General features: G+C 31.2%; 1 protein-coding gene across 3 annotated transcripts in view; it reads right to left on the bottom strand.

Annotated features, from left to right (window-relative positions):
• The window catches only part of LOC118189006 (uncharacterized), a 65,490-nt gene that overhangs the window by 27,159 nt on the left and 16,997 nt on the right, over positions 1–21,334 (bottom strand). For all 3 annotated transcript variants that reach the window (XM_035359536.2, XM_035359537.2, XM_035359538.2), the window contains exons 3-10: positions 19,909–19,962; positions 16,630–16,701; positions 16,345–16,534; positions 14,471–14,598; positions 12,995–13,083; positions 12,087–12,263; positions 11,510–11,928; positions 11,258–11,422 (exon numbers count right to left, since the gene is read on the bottom strand). In XM_035359536.2, the coding sequence (XP_035215427.2) occupies positions 11,258–11,422; positions 11,510–11,928; positions 12,087–12,263; positions 12,995–13,083; positions 14,471–14,598; positions 16,345–16,534; positions 16,630–16,701; positions 19,909–19,962 (1,294 nt within the window). The remainder of the gene's footprint in view (positions 1–11,257; positions 11,423–11,509; positions 11,929–12,086; positions 12,264–12,994; positions 13,084–14,470; positions 14,599–16,344; positions 16,535–16,629; positions 16,702–19,908; positions 19,963–21,334) is intronic.

Genomic DNA, 21,334 nt, shown 5'->3' with positions numbered 1-21,334 from the left:
ATATTATGCCTTTTAATTTTGATACCCTTTAGATCATAATTGCTCTTTATTTCATAAATTACGGTTTCATGTTTTTAATTTTATAATTTCTGCATGCCATCTTACCAGATTCAAATTGATGATCTACAATCCGGAAAAAACCCTAATCCAGAATCGCCAAAGTCCTGAAGAGTCCGAATTAAAGACTGTATTAATCTTTGATGGCCTATAAGCGACTAGCATTTGCTTACACAGTATTAGTTACACCAATTTCCAAACTAATTATCTGGCAGGTATCTTTTAAGAAGCTTCATATTGGCTGCCCTAAAAAACCTCCAGTTCTTGCCATTTCAGAGACAAAAAAAAAAAAAAAAAAAAGTTATCTGTTCAATGCTAACAGCAAATCCACACTTACTGAAATTGTATTATATGCTCATTTTTGATGACTAATTTTGAACTTACTTTTGAAAAATCAGTGCAGTCCTACTTTTCACTTTTAATTCAGATACTGTTATTGTGCTCTGGGTGTAATCAGTCAACACCCCCCCCACCAAAAAGCAAGACTTATTTATATTTAAACTTTACAAATTTAAGCTGGATTATTATGAGAAATATTGGCATAAAAAATTACCAGGTGCTTAATAAATAAAATATAAAGCAATTTTTTTTACGATTCCTTAAAATTAATATGTAGAGTATCCACCACTTTTTAATCTCACTTATCAATAAAATCAGCCACTTATGTTCAAAGTTCCACAAAATCAAAATTAATACAGTAAAAAGTCGTTAATCCGGACTCGTCCGGACTTCGGCGATTCCGGATTATACATCATCAGCTTAAATCTGGTAAGATGGCATGCAGAAATTACAAAATTGAAAATATGAAACCGTAATTTATGAAATAAAGAACAATTATGATCTAAAGGGTACCAAAATTTACAAAAAGAAAAAGCTTAATATTTATTTTTTTACTTTATTAAACATTTCTTTCAATGTAAGTTGTTTAAGTTGCTTCATTTCATGTGATAATACTTTCTCTTTAATTCAATTAAACAGACATAATTTCTTGTTTAGTTACAAAGTTCCGCTGTTCAAGTCCTATAATTGCTGTGTCGAGAATACTGACTAATTTGTCAATCGAAATTTTTTCATTTTCAATAACCTCTGTTACTTTCTTCACTATCGGAAGCGAATTATAATGATTATTAATTAATTTTTAATTACATCAAAGACGGAGTACATCGAGATGAAATACTACATTTAGTAAGGGATTATAAGCCAAATAAAATAAAAACATCTGCCTTGAAGATAAGGATAGTGCTGACAGATCAACTTCCAATTCATTGCACGCCGCGGCGTTCCCCCCGCCGAGCAGCGTGAAATTGATAAACAGATTTCGAAACATACTTTCGCTTTAGATACTTTACATATTAGCAAATATATATCGGAAATTCTATTTGATATAATGGAAAGTTCAAGCTTACTTTTATAAAATTGCTCTAACAGTCTGCAAAAAATTATAAGCCGGATCCAATTCGAAGATTAAGGAACAACGCAAACTGCAACATTAACTGAATTAGGTAATTTTATCTTAGCTTATACCGTCCGTTATACATTAAATGCGCATGCGTAAACGTTTTATGTGCACACGCACATTCGCAGCCGTAAAGGTCTTACGCGCACACGTTAACGCATGCGCCACGTTGATGCATGCGCAGAAAAATTGTAGCTTTGAGATCCGGATTATAGATCATTCTGGATTATGGGTGTCCAAATTAACGACTTTTGACTGTACATATTAATGAATTGAAAACCCACCATTTCAACACAAATCCAGCATTTATAAGACACAAAGCCATCCAGACGATATAGTGGTTTGGGGAGCCTAGTGCAGTACTGAAGTTCCGGGTTCGAATCCCGGAGAAGGCATAGATGTTTGTAAATGTGTTGTAGTAAGTCCTTTCAAGAGGTTGATGGTAGAGGAAGACGGGGGAGATCCTCGGATACATCCACTCCAGGGTGTTCTCCATCAAAATTCGGGACGAAAATTAACAAAGATGTACTGTTACCTGTATGGTGCTCATGGCTTTTCCCAACAACAGGTGCAATCTTGCACCCTTGCCATGATGAATTTCATAGGTTTGTTACTCAGACAAGTGAGATAAGTCACAACACACACAGACTAACAGAAAACTAATTCTTCAATGACAGAATATCTTTCATCTGCCTTTCAAAGCTGTTGGTAGAAGTATGCTGTGCTTCATTAAAATAAGTTGACAGAAATTACTCCTCAGTTCCTGTATGCCGAAGATACTGCTTTTAGAGCTTTTTGTTTGCATTGAAGCTCAGATGGCTAGAATTTTCCTCATCTTAAAGTAATAAAAACAACACTTTAGGGGCACTGTAAATGAATGAGCATTCCTTCTCAAATACAAACTGATTAGAAATGCAATTTCTTCATACAATCTTTTAAAGTTTACAAATTTAAAATCTTCATTTTGGGATTCACGTATCATATTCACAGAAAATTCTCAAAAAGTTTATGCAATTTACTTTAAAAACTCTCTTTTCACTTTAAAAGCAGTGGAATTAATCAGAATGCTAGAACTGAATTTTTTACGAACTGAAAAATCAAAGGCTAGAAAGAGAGAAATTAAACATTGTTCATCAGACACTGTGCGGTGAAAAAGAAAAGGCAAATCATCATATGGGTAATATCTAGATAAAAAATATATTACCTGGGCTTCTAAATGAATATCAGCCACACAAAATCGTAATACAGACTAAAGTGGCCTGCATTACATTATCAAGAAAAGCTGCCCAGATGAGATAGTGGTTAGGGAAGCCTGACTATGATACCGAAGAGCCCGGGTTCGAATCCCGGAGAAGGCATGGATGTAGTTGTCTGTATTTCATACGAGGCAAAGTTGACTTACCTATTAGGTGCCTCCATAATAAAGAGACAAGACATCTGGCCTTAGGCAAGTGCCCAACATTGGGGGGGGGGACATTATCAGGACATACACTAACATTTAAAACAACAGCTGACTTTAGAAACTGAAGGAACATGTTACTGTTTTGTTAACATGCAATATGGACCCAATAACAAAGACAGCACTGGTTACTGACAACAGCTGAAAAGCTTGATACTTGAAAGAAGTCAAGATTGGTTAACTTAGCAACAAGAACTCTAGGATGACAAGTACTATTTTTACTAATTTTCTTTTGAAATGAGACAGCAAACTGAAAAATGAAAAAATATCTTTACTAATTTGATAACTATGCACACACATCTCTGATCTCTTTCTGAAAAATGTGCCTTGTAGTGCAAATACAACTTTTAATATTCAGCTTTTAGACCTGAGGATTACAGAAGCTTGCAAATGTTATGTGCAGCCAAGTTTCTGTCAAAAAAAGATAAACATAGCCGAATCTTGTAAAAATACACTCAATTTGAAGTAGAAAAGTAAAAAAGAAATCTGTGGTAGAGACCATGCATCATATAGTCAGTGCTCGAAGTCATTATCTTAAAATGCAGATAAAACTGTTTCCAAAATACTTTTTGAAGAAGACTCAGAGGATGTGCAGGCTTTATGAGATTCATTTTTAGAATATGAATAAACTGACGATAATATAAAGTGTATACAAACTGACTATGATATGATAAAAAGTGTTAAAACAGCTTCAGAAACTGACACTGAAAGTGGTACAGAAAAATGTGAAGGCAAGCCAACATCAATCGAATCTACAAAAATAATACAAAATTCTAAGAAAACTCTTCATCTAAAAGGTTCCTGATCAAGATCTACTAGTAATCTTATGAAATTGAAAACACAACTGAAAAACTGTTTATGATCATTATGAAATAAACATAGACAGAACAACAGTACATTAAAAAGTTAAAAATTTATCAGGTGTGCAATTACAAAAATATTAATTTTTAATTATTATTTTAAGATTAATTACTGGATTTAGTTATTCGTTATTATTTTAGAGAAGTTTAAAACTGATTATTATAACTTGTAATACACAAATCGCTGTCTATTAAACTCAGCCACTTAATTCAAATACATTTGGAACAGAAGTGATTTTAATAAATAGCAAGCACAATATCTGCAATTTCCAAACAATATGCTATATATTGATTTTTATTGAAATTATAGTTTTTAAATTATTAAATCACTGAGAAGTAGATGAAACTACAGAAACAGAAATTTAATAAAATTATGTGTAATATACATGGATGAATATTTAAGCAATTTAAAAGTTTTTTGCCGAGCATCATTTGAGTGTTGCGAAATGGCCCTGATTTGCACATACACTGCTTAGGCAGTACATTTTCTTACACCAATCTGCTGATTTGTCTGGCTTTTTCAATTTACAGTATTTTCAATAAATGAATGTCTCTACTAGTCCGGGAGAGATTGAATTGTAAAACCAGTTCAAGGACAGATTTTACTGCTCTTTGCTTGGGCTTTGTGTGTTGCTCAAAAGGCATGATAGTGGAAAAAGTGTCAGAAAAGAAACCAGATATTTTTGTCCCAACTGTGATACTGGACTCTGCTTTGTCTCCATATTTTAAAATATATCATACCAAAGCTGAATTTTGAAAATAAATAAAAATATAAGTCAGAAAAAGGCAGCTTTAAGTAAAAATGCCGTATTTTTGACGTAATTAAAAATTATCTTAAATTAATAAAAGCAATATTTAAAACAGCTTTGATTGCTGATTTGAATTCATGTCATATATTTGAATACAAAATTGTTTATAAAAAATATGCTTATTTTTGGTCACAATATGGGCAGAAAATTGAAACTGGTCAGTTAAAAATAATCCTACCACACCAAAATGATTGTCATATTTGCATAAATTATTGTCCATTTTAATGTTTTCTCCCACTCTGTCACCAATTTCAAGGCATAAGCATAAATTATTAAGTATAATACAATACTAGTATAATAAGTATTTAACTTTTATTTTATACATATTATGCATTATTTAATTTCATAAATTAGTTATTGCTTTATGAGCCACATTAACAGATTCTCAGGCACATGTATAATTAATTTCGGGAGTGCATTTTGAAATCAAAACACTATCTTTTTCACGTGTGGCAGCTTATTATTATTTCCCCTGCCAACCTGCATAGTGTATTCTATGACATGCTGCAAGTCAAAAAAGTATCATTCAGTGTTTCAATATTTAACTCATTTAAAGAAGTATAAATAATCTGAATAAGTCGGTCTATGTTGGTGGGCACAAATTGCAGCTGTAATGTCTGTATGGCATTTTAAAGAATCTTAAATCTAAGATATTAAAAGTTAGGGCTGCCAATACAAGTGGATGTTACATCCATCCTTCATCCCTGTCTTAGCAGTGTTTGCCTTATTGCCATACCCTAGAAAGAGTTTTGGTCAACACATTACATTTTTTGTAGACAGCTGCTCCAATACCATTCTTAAGTCTTTCATATTTAAAGTTTATCAACAGCATCAGCAGAATCACATTTCTCTCTTCAAACCTTAAAATATATTCCTCCCCCACACACAAATCTATAAAAAAGAATGATAATAAATTGACCATGATATTAAAATTATTTTATAAAAATAAAAGTTGATGTATTCAAAACCACTCTTCCTGCTTCTATTTCTTTAATCCAATACAAATTTATAACTTGAATAATCATTTGAATATGAAGGGAGTGAAAGAAAACGTAAAAGAATGAAAATATCAGAAAAGTCTCATCCCATGACTAATTTTAAATGTGCCTTTAAAAAGTACTCTTCTTGATTATTGCTAATACTGGAGCTGTAACCCATTTACAGATTTCCACACAGAATAGCAAATTTAAATTGCCTTTGCTAAGAAATTCAATTTAAGATGGACTTTTCCCTGATTATTTTAATATTTATAAGTTGTCCCAGAAATATAATAACATATTCCAAACCAATTTCAGAAGTATCTACACTATTATGTTATTTTGATAACCACATACTTGCCAACTTACAACACTAAAAAATCAGAAGAAATTTCTAAAAGACTAATAGATTTAAGTACAAATGTTACAAAAATACTTGCATGGGAGGGGGACTCATTTTTATTTGTTGTACTTTTTAACAGGAAAATACTTTAATCAGTTTTACTAATCTTTAAACAATAATTTAACCAGATCACTAATCATTCATTGCAAAACATGAATTAATCAGGGTTGCCACTCAAACAGGAGAATGAAATTCCCTGACTTTTCCAGGTTTTCCAGGTGTGTTTCAAGACAATTCCAGTCTATCTGTGTAATGTACGTTGGCTGTGCTAAGAGGTAAATTAATTATGGTATTACTTGTATTGTGTAGCAAATTCACTTAATTATTCAATAAATCCCAGAGGACATTTATTCTTAATTATTCTTGGTATACTTTGTTTGATAATTTTGTTTACTTTTCCACTTAAGAAACTTAATAAAATTTAAGATGTATATATTGGATAACAAATGTATGCTTTATTTAATTATTACTCATGATCATTACCAGTTCAACACGAGGCTAATCCGGTCCTTATAAATCACAACGCAATAATGCTAAATAGTTAGGTTAGATTTTAGGTAAATTTAATTTGCGTGAGGTATGTTCTTAAGACCTTAACACTTGAAAACACAAATATAATTATAATAGTTGTTGTTTTCTCCACTGAAGATTGAGATTAGAATCTTCCCAATCTGGAATAAAATAAGGCTTTTTTTGCAGACATTCTGCAGCTAAACGAAAGAAAGAAATCTATTTTAATAAATTGAAGTATTTTATATTTATTTTGCAGCATACATAAGGAAAAAAATATGTGCATTAAATTTCGTGATGGTATGTCATCATACTGCTATAATTAATTTCAGGATTATGCCAGAGAAAATTTCCTGAAATTTGGAAATATTATTTACTAATAATAAATAAATTTAGAGGGAAGAAGCAACATTAAATTATATGACTAACATAAAAATAATTACTTAAAAATTGAATTAGAATAATAATCTATATTTTAGCGAATATAGTTATATTACATGGCTAGCCTAGATGACTGATTACTATTTTCTTATTTTACTGCAAAATGGCAAGGTATTTATTAAAAAGAAAAAAAAAAGGGGGGTTAAAAAAGATTTTGCGGTAAAATTCTAGTCTACGGTAAGGCTTTGGCACGATTTTGAAAATTGTCGCCAAGACCAAAATGACCCATTTACTGCGCATCAAGATGTCGCCAAATTCCATTATTATTCTAACCAAAGAACGTCTATGTAAAGAAGAAAAGGTTCCATACAAGTAAAATGCTATTACGCCGCTAGAATGCGGAGGGAAAATTTGCCAAGGGATTTGGCGACGGCACCTGGCGGTCAGAATTTCCCTCTCCGCGATGTGTACAGGAAATTGAGAAACACGTGTTAAGAAGAAACGCTCTTTGACAAAAAGAAAACTACGAAAATCCGTTTTTAAATTATTGCGAAAAATCCAAGAAGAAACGTTTTATCAAAGGACGTTTCTTCTTGGATTTTTCGCAATAATTTTAAAAACGGATTTTCGTAGTTTTTTTTTTTTTTTTTTTCTTCCTCTCTGAAAATAACTAATCCATGAATTAATTTACTTGGGCCAAAAAATATTTTCTTTTCCTTTAGAGTTTAACCACTTGCGCTAAGACTAAACTTCACGGTTGCGGTGCCGTGCGCTACAATATAACAAGCGCTAAAGTGTCTCATTTACGCCGCTCCGCATCTGCGAGTGCAATCCAGAACTGTAACTCGAGAAATAAACAATCTCGTTGTTAGGCGACATGTGCACCACGTTATTTTCATTTTTGCGATAAATGCTTATCGACGTGGTGTTCACGTCGCTCGCGGTTTGAGACAAAAGCATCTTGACGTGCGTGGCACGTCTTTTTAGCGCAAGTGGTTAAAGAAATTTTAAACGATATTCATTTTATGAACTCTTGATAACGTGACCTTCGAACTTCGACACCGGTTTCGAGCTTTGATGACAGATATATCAGACATGCACAGCTGTTTCCCTCTATGATGGAACGAGCCACAGCCACGTCTGTTGCAGAGAGGTTTTCCTTCTTTACAATACATATTCTTTGATTCTAACCTCCATAGTACCGTATACTAGGATTAAACCCATTTTGTTTTATACGAGAACAGGTACTTTCTTTAGTTCATGCACTGCACATGCGATTCTCGAGAATACTGGAAACCAAAAGTTGTGGGATTGCCTTTCTAAAAGACAATCAAATTGGAGCTGCGAAAATTGGCTCTATGCCAGCTACTCGAATGACACTCACGTGATACATAATTCGCCAAAAAAGTTACCTCTTCCGACGTCGGCGCAAAAATCGCTTTTTTTGGCGGGATCGTTGTATGAACTTCCCTGACTTTTCCAGATTTTGACAAAAATACTTAAATTCCCTGACTTTTCCCTGAATATTTTGGTCAATTTTCGAATTCCCTGACTTTTCCCGGTTCTCCCGGTTTTCCAGGTAGCGTGGCAACCCTGATTAATGGAACTCTGCACTGTAGAATTGTGTTGACATCAAATGATGACAACATCAGGCATACAAAAAAGAAAAAGGCTTTGTTAAGGTCCAAAGACAAAAACATAAAATATTTGTTCCTCATAAAATAAACTTAGAAAAATGGAAAATGTGCCCTTTTTCGAACAATTTTTTTTATTTTGGGAGAGCTATGTGCTTATATTTTGGGAATTGCCAATTAAATTGTTTGCAGGTGCGGAAATTACTTAATTTTTCTCAAGTAGTAACTACACTTTCATTTACTTTAGGTACTTTATAACTTTCAATAGAGCCTTTTATCTTAACTCTAGAAGCATTTACTTCTTACCTAAAAAATGTAAGTAGGTTCCACTGGTCGAAAACTCCAGATAGACATTTCTCGAACGATAACCAGCATATATGTTTTCAAAAGTTTACTTACTTCATTATTATACAGCTGTTGGAATTGTTTCAATTTTTCCCCCTTTTAGAAATCTTTTCAAGATAATAACAAATATCAACAATGTGTTCATCCGCACTCACTGGTAAAGAAGCTATACCTCTTTCAACTGTTAAATTTACGGCATCTCATAATTTACAAATCTGAATTTTTTTAAAGATGTCTGCAACACTAATCTTCAAGCCTATCATTACTAGTGCATTGCCAGCATCACAAGCTAAGGAATTATCCGGAAGAATTGCATTTTCTTTTAAAGTTTCAATAATTAACTATGCTATGTTAAAGTCTCTTGAATCTCTTAAATAGGTGATTGAAAGTACTACACTCAATTTCTGCAGACCCTGGATTAAAACAAAGAGGAACAACAATTGGATACAGTTTTCTATTGGTATTATTGCTTCTATCTGTAGAGAGGCAGAATGAAACTGTTTTAATACAATCAATGGCATTTTTCATATTCATTTCTTCTACACCTGCAACTTTTTTCCCTTGCACTTGAGTACTTCTAAGTGATCTATTTTTCTAAATAAAGCTGCAGCATGATCCAATGCATTAAAGGACAGGTTATGTTCCTTGAAGAAATAATAGAAGGAAAGTCGTCTGTGTATGATTTTTGAAGAGTCTATGAGAATTTTACCTTTCTGGCAGGTATAATTAAGATATAAGATGGTGATTTCTTAAACTGTTTCTCGGAAGCTCATGAAACTCGCAGCACTCACTGGCGAGACGAACAAAATAACAACCAATATTGCTTTATGCTCACCGGCATATACAAGCATAAGCAAATGACTCGCAGCAGTGCTTGATGCTCATTGGAGAACCGTAACTACAAGTTTTCAGACACACACAAAACAGAAGCGCACCATATCTCAATGATGAAACAACCTCTTCGATTTTCTTTTATATGTAATCTAGGGAAAAAAACAAGTGCTATCAGATGCCAAAAATCAATATTTTGAGTTAAATGAATGAACTAAACTACAAAAAAAATCGTGAGAAATTTTAAAAGAAAGTCAGAAGGCTTACTGCTCGATCTGGGTTGAATTTTCTGCATGCTTTCAATAATAACCAATCAAGACACAATTATCCTTTAAGATAGATTCCTTTCACATTAATGAGAAATTTTATTGACCTATGAAATTTTAACTGGAAGATACATTGCCATTTATTAGACACACTATGAAATGATAGCAAAATTAAAATACTAGTTACAGCTATTAAAAAGGACGTAAGATGACCAAGACTGAGCAGAGGATCTTTTATCTTGTTTGCCACTGAAAGTACGGATTTAAACAAAATCGGCAACAACTTTTTCTGCATCATTAAGTTCAAAGGCAATAAGCTCACCTTTCTCACCTCTTGTTTTTTCCAATTACTCACAAATCGATAAATCCAAACCTTCACACTAACAATTTTTCAATATCATAGGAACAGACATTAATCACAGACAAAACCATCTTCTTTTCTTGGCAATTTCTTCTTTGTCAATTGTGAAACCATTCCTTGGCCACTCTCTTGATGGTAAATACGGCCACCGAGGTCCTTCCCACCGTTTAAATTGATACAGAAGCATACCATAACGCTGCCTTGATTAAATGGTTTTGGTTTTCTTTGATATGTAATCTACAGATAAACCAAGTGCTTGGGAGAGTTGGCAACTCTGTAACATGATGTTACAAAGGACTACTTTAGAGCCACATAAAATAGGTCCTAAAGCAGTCAAATATCTTAATCCAGCTGCTTTTCCCACCAGCTTTTTGTTCTGAAATTTATGATCGCCTTCTCAATAGTCAATGATAAACTTCTCTTCTACTTTGAAAAAAAGGAACCAATTTCGCATAGTTACATTATCAATGGCATTCAAACTCTATACTCTGAGTAATCATTAATGGGTTTCTCTCACTAAATGTTTCAAAGCATAATAAAATTTGATTATTTCATGTTGAATGTGCAGATAAATTGAAATTTTTTCAGAGTTTATGTAAACAGTCATAAAAAGGAAATTTTTAAGTAGATCAATATTTAACAATGTGAATAGTTAATTGAACAAAAAAAAAAAAAAAAAGCTTGATTATTGTGCACAGGCACCTTTAGGTGATTCTTCAAACTTAAATGGATTTGATCTGTATGACACGATATGATAAAGGAAAAATAACTTTTTATAACACTCTACAATAGCCTGTACATAACTGAAAGTTAAAATGAAATCTAACTAAAGAGAGGAAAATAACTAATCAAGGATATAAACAGTCATAAGAAAATATAAAATTGATATAACACAAAGCAGAGAATACCTTTTTGTCCAGCAGACTTCTTCTCAACTTCCTTCCTCCTTTCAACATTCTTATTAGTATTTTGTTGATTACTAACGGCATCTCTCATTTCTTTGTTGGCAGCAGATGGAAGATTGAGAGATCGTGGTGGTTTAGGAGTAAATTTTATTTCAGTTTTATCCACTTCTAAAAAAAAAAGGCATCATAATTAGTTAAACTGTTATGAATTCATCTATAACTTTTTTATGATGTACATTCTTTTAGATATCTTACCTCCATTTACTTTATGAGTTTCTTCCCCTTGAGGCACAGTTGGAGTTGTTGGTGGAGTGGCACGAGACACAGGCTGAGCAACACTAACAGCAGTGCTAGTTACAGGCACAGGTTGGTACTGTGTTGTTGGAGGTTGCTGCTGCAACGGTAGTTGATTGGGCTGTGAAGGAGTTTGTCGAGGGGTAGGGGTTGAAGTGGGAGTTGGCCGTGGAGATATCGTTGATACACAAGTAGGAGGTGAGACAGAGCTCACCATCTTGTAATTTCCCTGAGAATTATTGACAGCTGTAGCTGGACTAGATACTCTATGAAACACTTGGGAATGCTGGTGAGAATTCCTATTGGTATGATGTGAAGGCGCAGGACTACTTCGAATGTTTCGAACATTCTGTGGTTTCCTTGTGCGATGCGATACATACCTAATTAAAATTATTAATTTATTATTTTGCACTATAAAATTTCTAAAATCTTATTCTCAATGCAATTCATTAATGAAATAAAAATCATTAAATAATCAATTTTCAAAAATTGAATCAGAAATTTTAATCAAAATGTGAACTCTTATGAAGCAGAATACCTAAAGTTATTCGTATTCTCAGGCCTCACAACTGCACTGAATCTGTCTTCTTCATCCCCATTTTCTAGAGCAGCTCTAGATTTATGATGAAATCCACTTTCAATTTCTTGAGCTATTTTACTAGCCCTTGCCTCCTGTTGCTTGTACTCTTCAGTATTTTGCTTATTCAGTGGTATACTAATAAAGAAGAATTTATCAGGAACAAAATTAAAGTACCTTTTATGTGAAGATTTTTTAAACTAGCACTGAAAAACAAAACAATAAATATGCTAGCTGTGAGCAAAAAAATAAAAGTGATGTGATGGTTTTACATTTAAAACAAAATATCATTTTCAGTGTATGATATATGGCCCACCTGAAATCTTATAATTAGTACAGTAAATAAAAGTTATTTTTCTTAGACATAGTAAGTAAACTAAATCACTCCGGTTGGCATTTGTTGTTCACTGTGAAGACTGAGAGTAATTACATAGAATACTTGAAATTAAGGTATGAATAAGAATTCAGCTATTATATTTTAAGCTTAATTGCAGTATTAATTTTAGCATTGGGCAAAATACATTTACCAATACATTATAAGCAACCTGGTCATTGATGTCTTAACTAGAAACATAATATCTAAAAAATTTGTTTTTAAAAGGTTTTGCTTTTGATTTTCTTTCTATAAAGTCAATTAAAAAATGAAGTGTTAACTGTTGTAATATAGCAACACTATGCTATTAAGTAATTTTTGAAATTTATACTAGTGATTTCATTTATTCACCACTACGCATACTGGAAATCTACTGTAGTTAATAAAAACAGTTAACCATTTTTTTTTTTTTTTTTTTTGATTACATACTTTTTTAAAAGATATCCTGGTATTGAATTGCATCAGTAAGATAACATGCACATAAATTTATACTTACGTGTAACCAGGTAAATTGCTATCAAAAGATGATTTCACACCATACTTTTCCTCATTAGTGCGAAACATGTCATTTGGATCCCATCCATTCTGCAATTAAAGAAAATACATAGGTTAATACACACACTAATATTAACATAAAATTATTTCATACAAATATATGAAAAATGACTTAAAGTAACAACCTTTTTTTAGACAGAGAGGAATGACTGATTAAAAAGAATTAATAGAATAAAGTTTCAGCAGTGTTGATATCCCATTCAAATTAACTATTTTTTCTCAGAACCAATTTATTATTGCAGATACAACATTTTATTTCAGCTCAATATCTTTGTAATACAAAATCTCCTTTCATTTCAATTGTTGTTTTTACATTAGGCTTTTCATATATCTCTTCATATAAATTAAATGATTTAACAGAAATCATAACTCATCAGATATGCTTTATTATTTGGTATGTGCAAGCTTCACATACTATAAATTTTTAATTTAAAGCTTGATTAAATCTATAAATTTCCAGAATTGTTTCTTACAATAAATCAGGGATTCTCAACCGATGGTACACAAGAGAAAAATAAGTGGTATGCAAAGAAGCAAAGTATTTTTAACAATTAAATTCAAAAATTAAAACCCCAACATCCTGATTGAGTTTTTTCTCCAACACTCATAAATTTATGCAATCTGAGCTTTTGTTCAAGAGTGGTGGTAGTGGTAGTAGTAGCACTTTGGTGGTGGTACTAAAGTTTTTCCATTTTTGCTTAGATGGTACGCATTAGTCAAAAAGTTGAGAACTTCTGCAATAAATCAATATTTACTTTAGTCTGTTTATTAGTAAGTATTTATCAAAGTGCTTTTAAATATGACAAAAATATTATTAATAATCAATGTGTATATTATTGGGTGAATAAACTTAGTAATGCATCATGTATTGATATAAATCAAAATTAAATACAATTATTAACTGATTAGACACTGGTTAAATTTTCATAAAAATTTCTAAAAATGTTTACAGAAGATAGATAACTCAGATCAAATTAAATATAATACTACTAATAATAAATTATGTTGAAAATTACTAGAGATGGGAGCTGGAATAGAATTTGCACAATTTAAGTTTCATTAATTCAATAAATTCCAATTATTGCTGAAAAACACTGTCCTTAGTGAAAAGACTAGAAATTAAAAAATAAGAGAATCAGTGATCTATCTGGCGATCAAGACAAGTAATGAAAGACAGAACAGCTGGCAGCTTTGTGATATAAAATCAATTTATTACTTTCGACAGTTGTCTCAAAATTATTATGAAAACTGTAAAATTCAAACTCATATCAAAATTAATTTTAGTAATAAATAAATAAATTTAAAAATTAGAAAAAATATATACATTTGAAGAGAAGCAGAGTTCTATCTCTCCTTATGCTTAAGAAAAATTTAAGCAATAAAACTCAGTGTAATGAAAAGGAAAATGTAATCATACCGCTTCTTCTTCACTCCCACCAAGGTCTGCCAAGCCATCAGCAGACAAAGAACCACCGTCCCAAGGTTCTAGTTCTTTTTCGAGGATTTGACCATTAAATTTGCTAATAGCACTATCGGTAAAACTCTCTACAACATAACAAAAGAATTTTTTTTTTTTTCAGTTTAAAGGCAAATAAATGAAAAATATATGTATACACCATTATCATCAATTTTAAAAGATTTCTGATTTTTGTTTCTTAACAGAGAATACTGTGAAGAGTGATTTTCATTGCTTATAAAGGAAAAAAAAAAAAAAAAAAAAAATCTCATAACATTAATAAAAGCATATTTTAAATTTGAAATGCAAATTTTCTTTTTTAGATTCTCCTCATTTTAAGGAGATATGATATATTGCCATTTACTCAATAATAATACATTTAATTTCACGAATCATTTGAAGTTTTTTTTTTGGGGGGGGGAGTAATTTTACGTTTTTCAAACTATTGCCTAAAAATTCTATAACTGAATAAATAGTCTTCTAATGTGTAAAATTTACATTTTTTTGCACTAGAGTTTTTACAGTTAGCAAAATAATATATTCTGGATATGGACTGCCCCCACATTTACTAAAATAATAAAATGTTTTTCAACTTTATAACTCAAACTTACTTCAAATTTCATAAATTCATTATAATTTAGAAAAGAGAATTTAATGAATATTTTTACATTTCTTAAACCACTAATTCAATTTACTGCATTACAATGTTAGCCATAATTCATATTTCATTCTGATACTGTTTTATCTTTCATGAAGAGCAGCAAAAAAATAAATGCATTTAGATTTCCAGCTATTTTTAAGAAAATTATCTTTATTTTCAAACAAAAAATTTGGATTCAGTTTCAGTAAACATATTTTGGACACACAATGTTCCATCCCCATTATTCATACTAAGGATTTGCGGTGCTTATTTTTGATAAATTAATACTATTGGAACATATAGAAATTCCCAATCCCGTTTGTGGGAAGGAGGTTAAATAGATCAGTGATTTTGTGCATATGAAACCTCATTTGCAGAAACAATGTCTTTTTATGAAAGCTTACACTTTAATTGAAAAATTTTAACCCTTAAGGCTTTATTTACATATGAGTGCTAAAGTGTATGCATCATTCAAGATCATTTCTGCTTACTATTACTAGAGCTGAAAACATTTAGCTTAAAAAGCCAAGTTCTGTTCTCACACATATACTACACGACTGGAGAACAGGGCTAAGCTTAATGCACACATGTATATGAACAGGGCTTTAGTAATATGATTAAATGACTTCTGTCAAGCTATAAAACTTTCCTTCAGAACTGAAAATAAAATTTCAGATATTAAATCAAGTTTTAAGCATTTAAAAGAGTATTCTTTTATTATCAGGACTGGCTTCAGAAATGGATGTGTTCATGTATGCTACACATGTGCATGCACACATTTCTGAATCCGGAGCCTATAACAGAAGAGCATCTTTAAAAGTTCATAACTTCTTTATATCAAACATTTAATAAAAAATTTGTTAAAATTAAATATTTGGTAGAACTTGATTAAGTTGTTCAATGTACAATTTGATAATAAATGATGGAACTAAATTCAAAGTTCAAATGCCACACCAGTCTCCAAAAGAATTTTCTCAGTAACTTTTACCAAGTAAATAAAATTTGGTGGAGCATAAAAATTACTTAAAATAGCTCTAGTCATAAAAACCATGATACTAAAACCAGCTCTACTCTCTAAAACTGTGACCTCACAACAAATTAATGCATTACATCTTTTGATCGGATTAAAAATATGTAAATTAATGGTACTAATTAAAACATCTACTAAAAAAATCCTAATCAAAATTCTACATACCTCGTGTTGCGTATTCAGGATCAACATTGGCAGCAGTTACCATAACCAAGTCTGCAATCCTGAATACCATTTTTTCAGTGATTTCTTGTGGGTCAGTAATAGAAGTCAGCGTAGAATTGGAAACAGCAGCAGAATTGTTGACAGGTTTCTTAATATCAATTTTACGAACCATTTCAAGTACAAAATCAGCCTACAATATAAAATTCAAAATATAGAAATTTTATATTTTAATGTCATTTTGAACCACGAAATAAAATGCATATTTAAATTTAATATACTCATTACCTTGCTTGAGATTGTTGAGAGAACACCTTCATAGACAGAACCACTTTTAACTTGTATATGAACAGTGCATCCCTAAACAGAAAAAGTACATATCACTGTGTAATAAAATATACATCAACTAAGTATCTGTAATTTAATTGAACTAAATAAATAACATGTAATCCAAAATTTAATTTCTAAATAAAACAGTATACTAAATATTTCATCTACAAATAAAATCTTTCAAAAGAAAAAAAGTCAAATGAAAAATGCATTTTATTATTTTTTTCATATAATGAAAGTGAAATAATGAACAAGGGCTGACTAAAAAATAGACAACCTATGCACCTTGCCTTAGGTTAGCTACTTTTTAAACACATTTTAGCCCACTAAGCCTTCCACTGCCGAAAAACCTTATTGGAAGACATTTTTCGTAATGGTGTTTGTATCATGTTCTGCATTATATCTTCTCTAATTCCCAAACAAGATATTTTTAATGCCGTCTTAAACTGCAGAAACAACTATGTCTTGAGAGTAGGGAGGTTGGTGAACAAATAGAATTCCACATTTCGCCAAGAAACACTGGATTACATGGGATGAATATGCTGGAGTATTGTCACGCTGCAACTGCCAGTTTTATGCTGCATCACAGATATCCTAACCTTTCACTGCAACACCAGCACATGCTGATTCATTCTGCACAAACGAACAGAATTTAAATAAAAAAAGCTGATGCAATGGTAATCATTCATAAGAATCCTGCCCTAAAATATCAGCCAAACACATTACAAAAGAGTCTGTCTTGGAAAAAAGATCTTATATGAAGAAAACTTATATAAAAAGATAAGAATTCACTCCTTTTCTGCACCATTTACATCATGACAAGCAATTCATGTCTTGGACAAAATGTTCTACGAAAACAAGCAAAATGGAGCCCCAAACAGCATAGAAAAAGTGACAGGATATTCTCAAACGTTTCACATCATCTTGTACATATTCGTTTATCTTTTAATCTTCATTTCTAAAAGCATGGCAAATGATTAAATGCACGCATATCCTCTCTAGATAGTTACTATCCTCTACTTCCATTCAATAGTTTTCTTCTGTCTTCTTTCATGATCAATTTTTGAAGGGATGTCTTCTTCTGTTTCTTCATATTCACTTTGACTTTCATACTGCATTGTTTTACATTTCTGAAGCTTCTTTGCTTTTATGAACATCTCCGATAAGAGGTTTTGAATATTCTTTATATTTTGCCCAAATCCTTCCACCCATTCTTGTTAAAGACGAATTTGATATTGCCGAAATCTCAAGATCTTCCAAGACCAAAGCCTATACACATTTCAGTATAAATCATTATAAAAATCTTAAATCTCTACATATAATAAAACAAAGAGTCTGTCTGTGTGTGTGTGTCTTTTGTTTGTGCTGCACGTACGCTAATAGACCCACGGCTACGAAATTTGGTACATAGGTGCATCTAGACAAGAGCCAGTGCACCTCGAAGCGATTTTTTCGAAATTCGAACTTTTTTATTTTATGTTTTGTGACGAAATAGCGTCATTTTGAGACATAATGGGCTATAGGAAAGCGAGATTTTACTCTACACACTCCATTTTCACATCGTCATGAAACGTAGGCACTTACCTATTTTACGAACTTAAAATAAATTTCGTGTTTCAATAAATCGATTAAATAAGAATTTATTTAACAAAGCGAGCTTAACACCTTTACAACGGGATTTTTTCTAAAAGAGTTTATTTTTAAAAATGTACAGTTTATTTTTCTTTGATTTTTGGACACGCTAAACTTTCATCCTTGCGACTGCTTTTACAAAAAGAATTGGATGTGTTCATGAATAATGAAGCTTCCGAGTACACTTCTCACATCTTTAAAAATGTGGTTTTGGCAACAATTTTCCTTTCTCATTGTTGTTGATAGATTTTTGATGAAATCGCATCATTTTGAATAGTTTCATTCTTTTAGAAATATGGGTTTGGCAACAATTTTTCATCGTATTTCTTATGTCACTTGTGACATAAGAAATATTTATTATTTTTAATCATATTGTTGCGTGCGTACGGGTTCGTTACGAAATGAATGCACAAGTCCGATGAAAAATTAAGAAAATTTATTAATTATCACAACAAATATGATTAAATATCCTCAAATAATCGTGCAGTATCACAATATATCACAGTAGTTATTTTCTAACTACTCAAACGTTCAATAGAACTTGATTCAAAACAGCTAAAGAAAGCTAATACGCGAATTCGCTACAGTCAACAAGAGCAGTTTTCTAAACAACAAAAAACTACGTAACTACCCCAAACCTAGAGGTTTTCCTACTTTTATAAGATTTTAAAAATCGTGTGCGAGAATTTTCTAGTACTTTCTCGAAATCAAAAAGAGATATTTATTAAATGTTAAATGCACGCACTCTTGTATTTTCAATTTTCCAGCTTAGCTTTCTTTTAACATTCATCATGCACTGCACTGCGTGGGAAATAAAACCATTTAATTTATAATTGAACTAACATTAGCTGTTTAAATACCAAATTCGTAACAATATTTCTTATGTCACTGTTTTTAAGAGGTTGGCATATTTCGTTGTCATTTATATATATATATAATACATTTTTATTGATTTTTTTTATAGTTGCCCTGCAGAGTAAAATTCTGCGTGGATTTTTTTTTTTTTTTTTTTTTTTTTAATTTTCTTTCATGTTAATTTTTGTTTATTTCACTGTTTGTAAGATATTGAAAAGTTTTGCATGATTTGTTTTCTTCAACGGAAAGTTGGTTAATTTTTTTATTAGGATAATTAATATTTGTATTAAGGGATATCTTATTTCATTGTAATATTTTTCTCTTGAAAATATGAGATAAAATATCATTAATTATACTTTGATTTTCAGAATTTTTTGTATTCTTTTATGTTATTTATTGCTTATTTCACTGTTTTTAAGCTATTGAAAAGTTTTGAGTGATTTTTTTAGGAAGCAAAGTTCTTAACCTCCTTTTTATCATTTGAGTTCGTAAGATTTTGCAAAGAGAAGTTGGTTAATTTATTTGTTAGGATAATTAATATTTGTATTAAGGGATATTGCTTATTTCATTGTAATTTTGTTATATGTAATAACTTTTTTTATGAAGTTGTTCTGCAGAGTAAAATTCTACGCAGCTTTTAAATTTAACGTTTGGTTTTCCCTTCAGCCATTTTCCCAGTACATTTAAAAGCCAGACGAAAGCTGGCAGCGAAGCTGCTAGTAATACATATAACGAAACATTTTTACTTACTACAATTAATCCAGCTTGATGCATAAAGCGTGGATTGGAATAAAGGCCTTCAAACTAGAAAGAAAATTATAATTAGAAATAAAACATTTGCACATAATTTTCAATCAAAAAAATCCCTATACAGATAAATAATTCAAACTCTCGGATATATATAAATTACAAAGGAAACTAGCTTTCATGTTTGAAAAAGAATATCAGCATTTGAAAGGTAATTAACACATTTCAAAGATGCTCTTTACAAATAAAAACCATCATATCTTCCCTACTTTTCTTCACTACAGTTTTTACATTTAATGAGTAATTCAGCTCCAGAATATCTCTTAATAACAAGTAACTATTCTAACTAAATTTACAAGCACATTCATTTAAATACAAGTAACTATCCATAACAGTATGTAACAAACTATTCATTACATGCTGACAAAAGATATACATTAAACAAGTTAACAATAATCGGCTGATCTTTAGAATATGGTAACTGGTAGTTTGGCGACATTTTGGAGGCGATAAAGGTTACTACCTGGGACTTTGGTTATAATGTGAGCAGTACTCAGTTCCGATTACGCATTATTTTGTGTGAGGGAAATGAGAGATCATGAGATATGTCATGTGATATTAATGGATGAATTACGGTTCTTTAATCGGAAAAGGGGAGAATTTGGAAAAATATCTGTAGCTGTATATTATTTTGTATTAAGCTTCATTGTGTGTTGTGTGAAGTAGGGTTGAATAATTTTGGGATTGTATGGCGCTGTCTAAAGTGAAAAATCGTATGAATGTTTGGAAGATGAAGGTTTTAAACATCTTGCTGTGAACCACAAATATTATTTTAAAGATCTGGAAACGGGTGCACATAACAATACAATAGAGGGCATGTGGAGTGATATAAAAAGCGACATTCCGAGGCATTGTGATAAAGAGAATTTTGCTTTTTATTTAGCGGAGTAAGTGTGGAGGAAAAATTCGCAGAAAAAGTCGTTCAATAATTTTATTGAATACATAATAAAAGTGTATCCACCATGTAAGCAAGATTCTGAAGAAGATTAGGTAAGGTAGTATTTTTAATTATTTGAGGATATTATTTTTATGCATTGTTCTAAGTGTAAGGTGGAAGTAAAGTAATTTGGTATTATTGCGAAAATTGTTATTAGCAATGATTTAGTTTAAAGTAATTAGGATTGTAAGCTAATTTTTATTAATTTAATGTATGTGCTTATTTATATTTTAAGTAGTGTTTTTGAATTTAATTATATTTTAATTAAATGATAGTTATTTTGTGAATTTTATGTTTGTAGGAATTTGGTATACGTTTTAGTTGAAGTAAACGTGCATGGAAATAATTTAAATATTTGACACTAAGTATTTGTAATGCTTGCGGTATGAATTCGTTGGTGACGTTTATAATATAATAGGCAGTTTTGGGATA

This window comes from Stegodyphus dumicola, chromosome 6 (genome assembly GCF_044657685.1).
Source record: "Stegodyphus dumicola isolate Sdum_Otavi_A_Nest chromosome 6, ASM4465768v1".
NCBI classification, from domain to species: Eukaryota; Metazoa; Arthropoda; class Arachnida; order Araneae; family Eresidae; genus Stegodyphus; species Stegodyphus dumicola.
The sequence above is the reverse complement of the archived record's forward strand: the minus strand, read 5'-3'. Positions and strand labels throughout refer to the sequence as shown.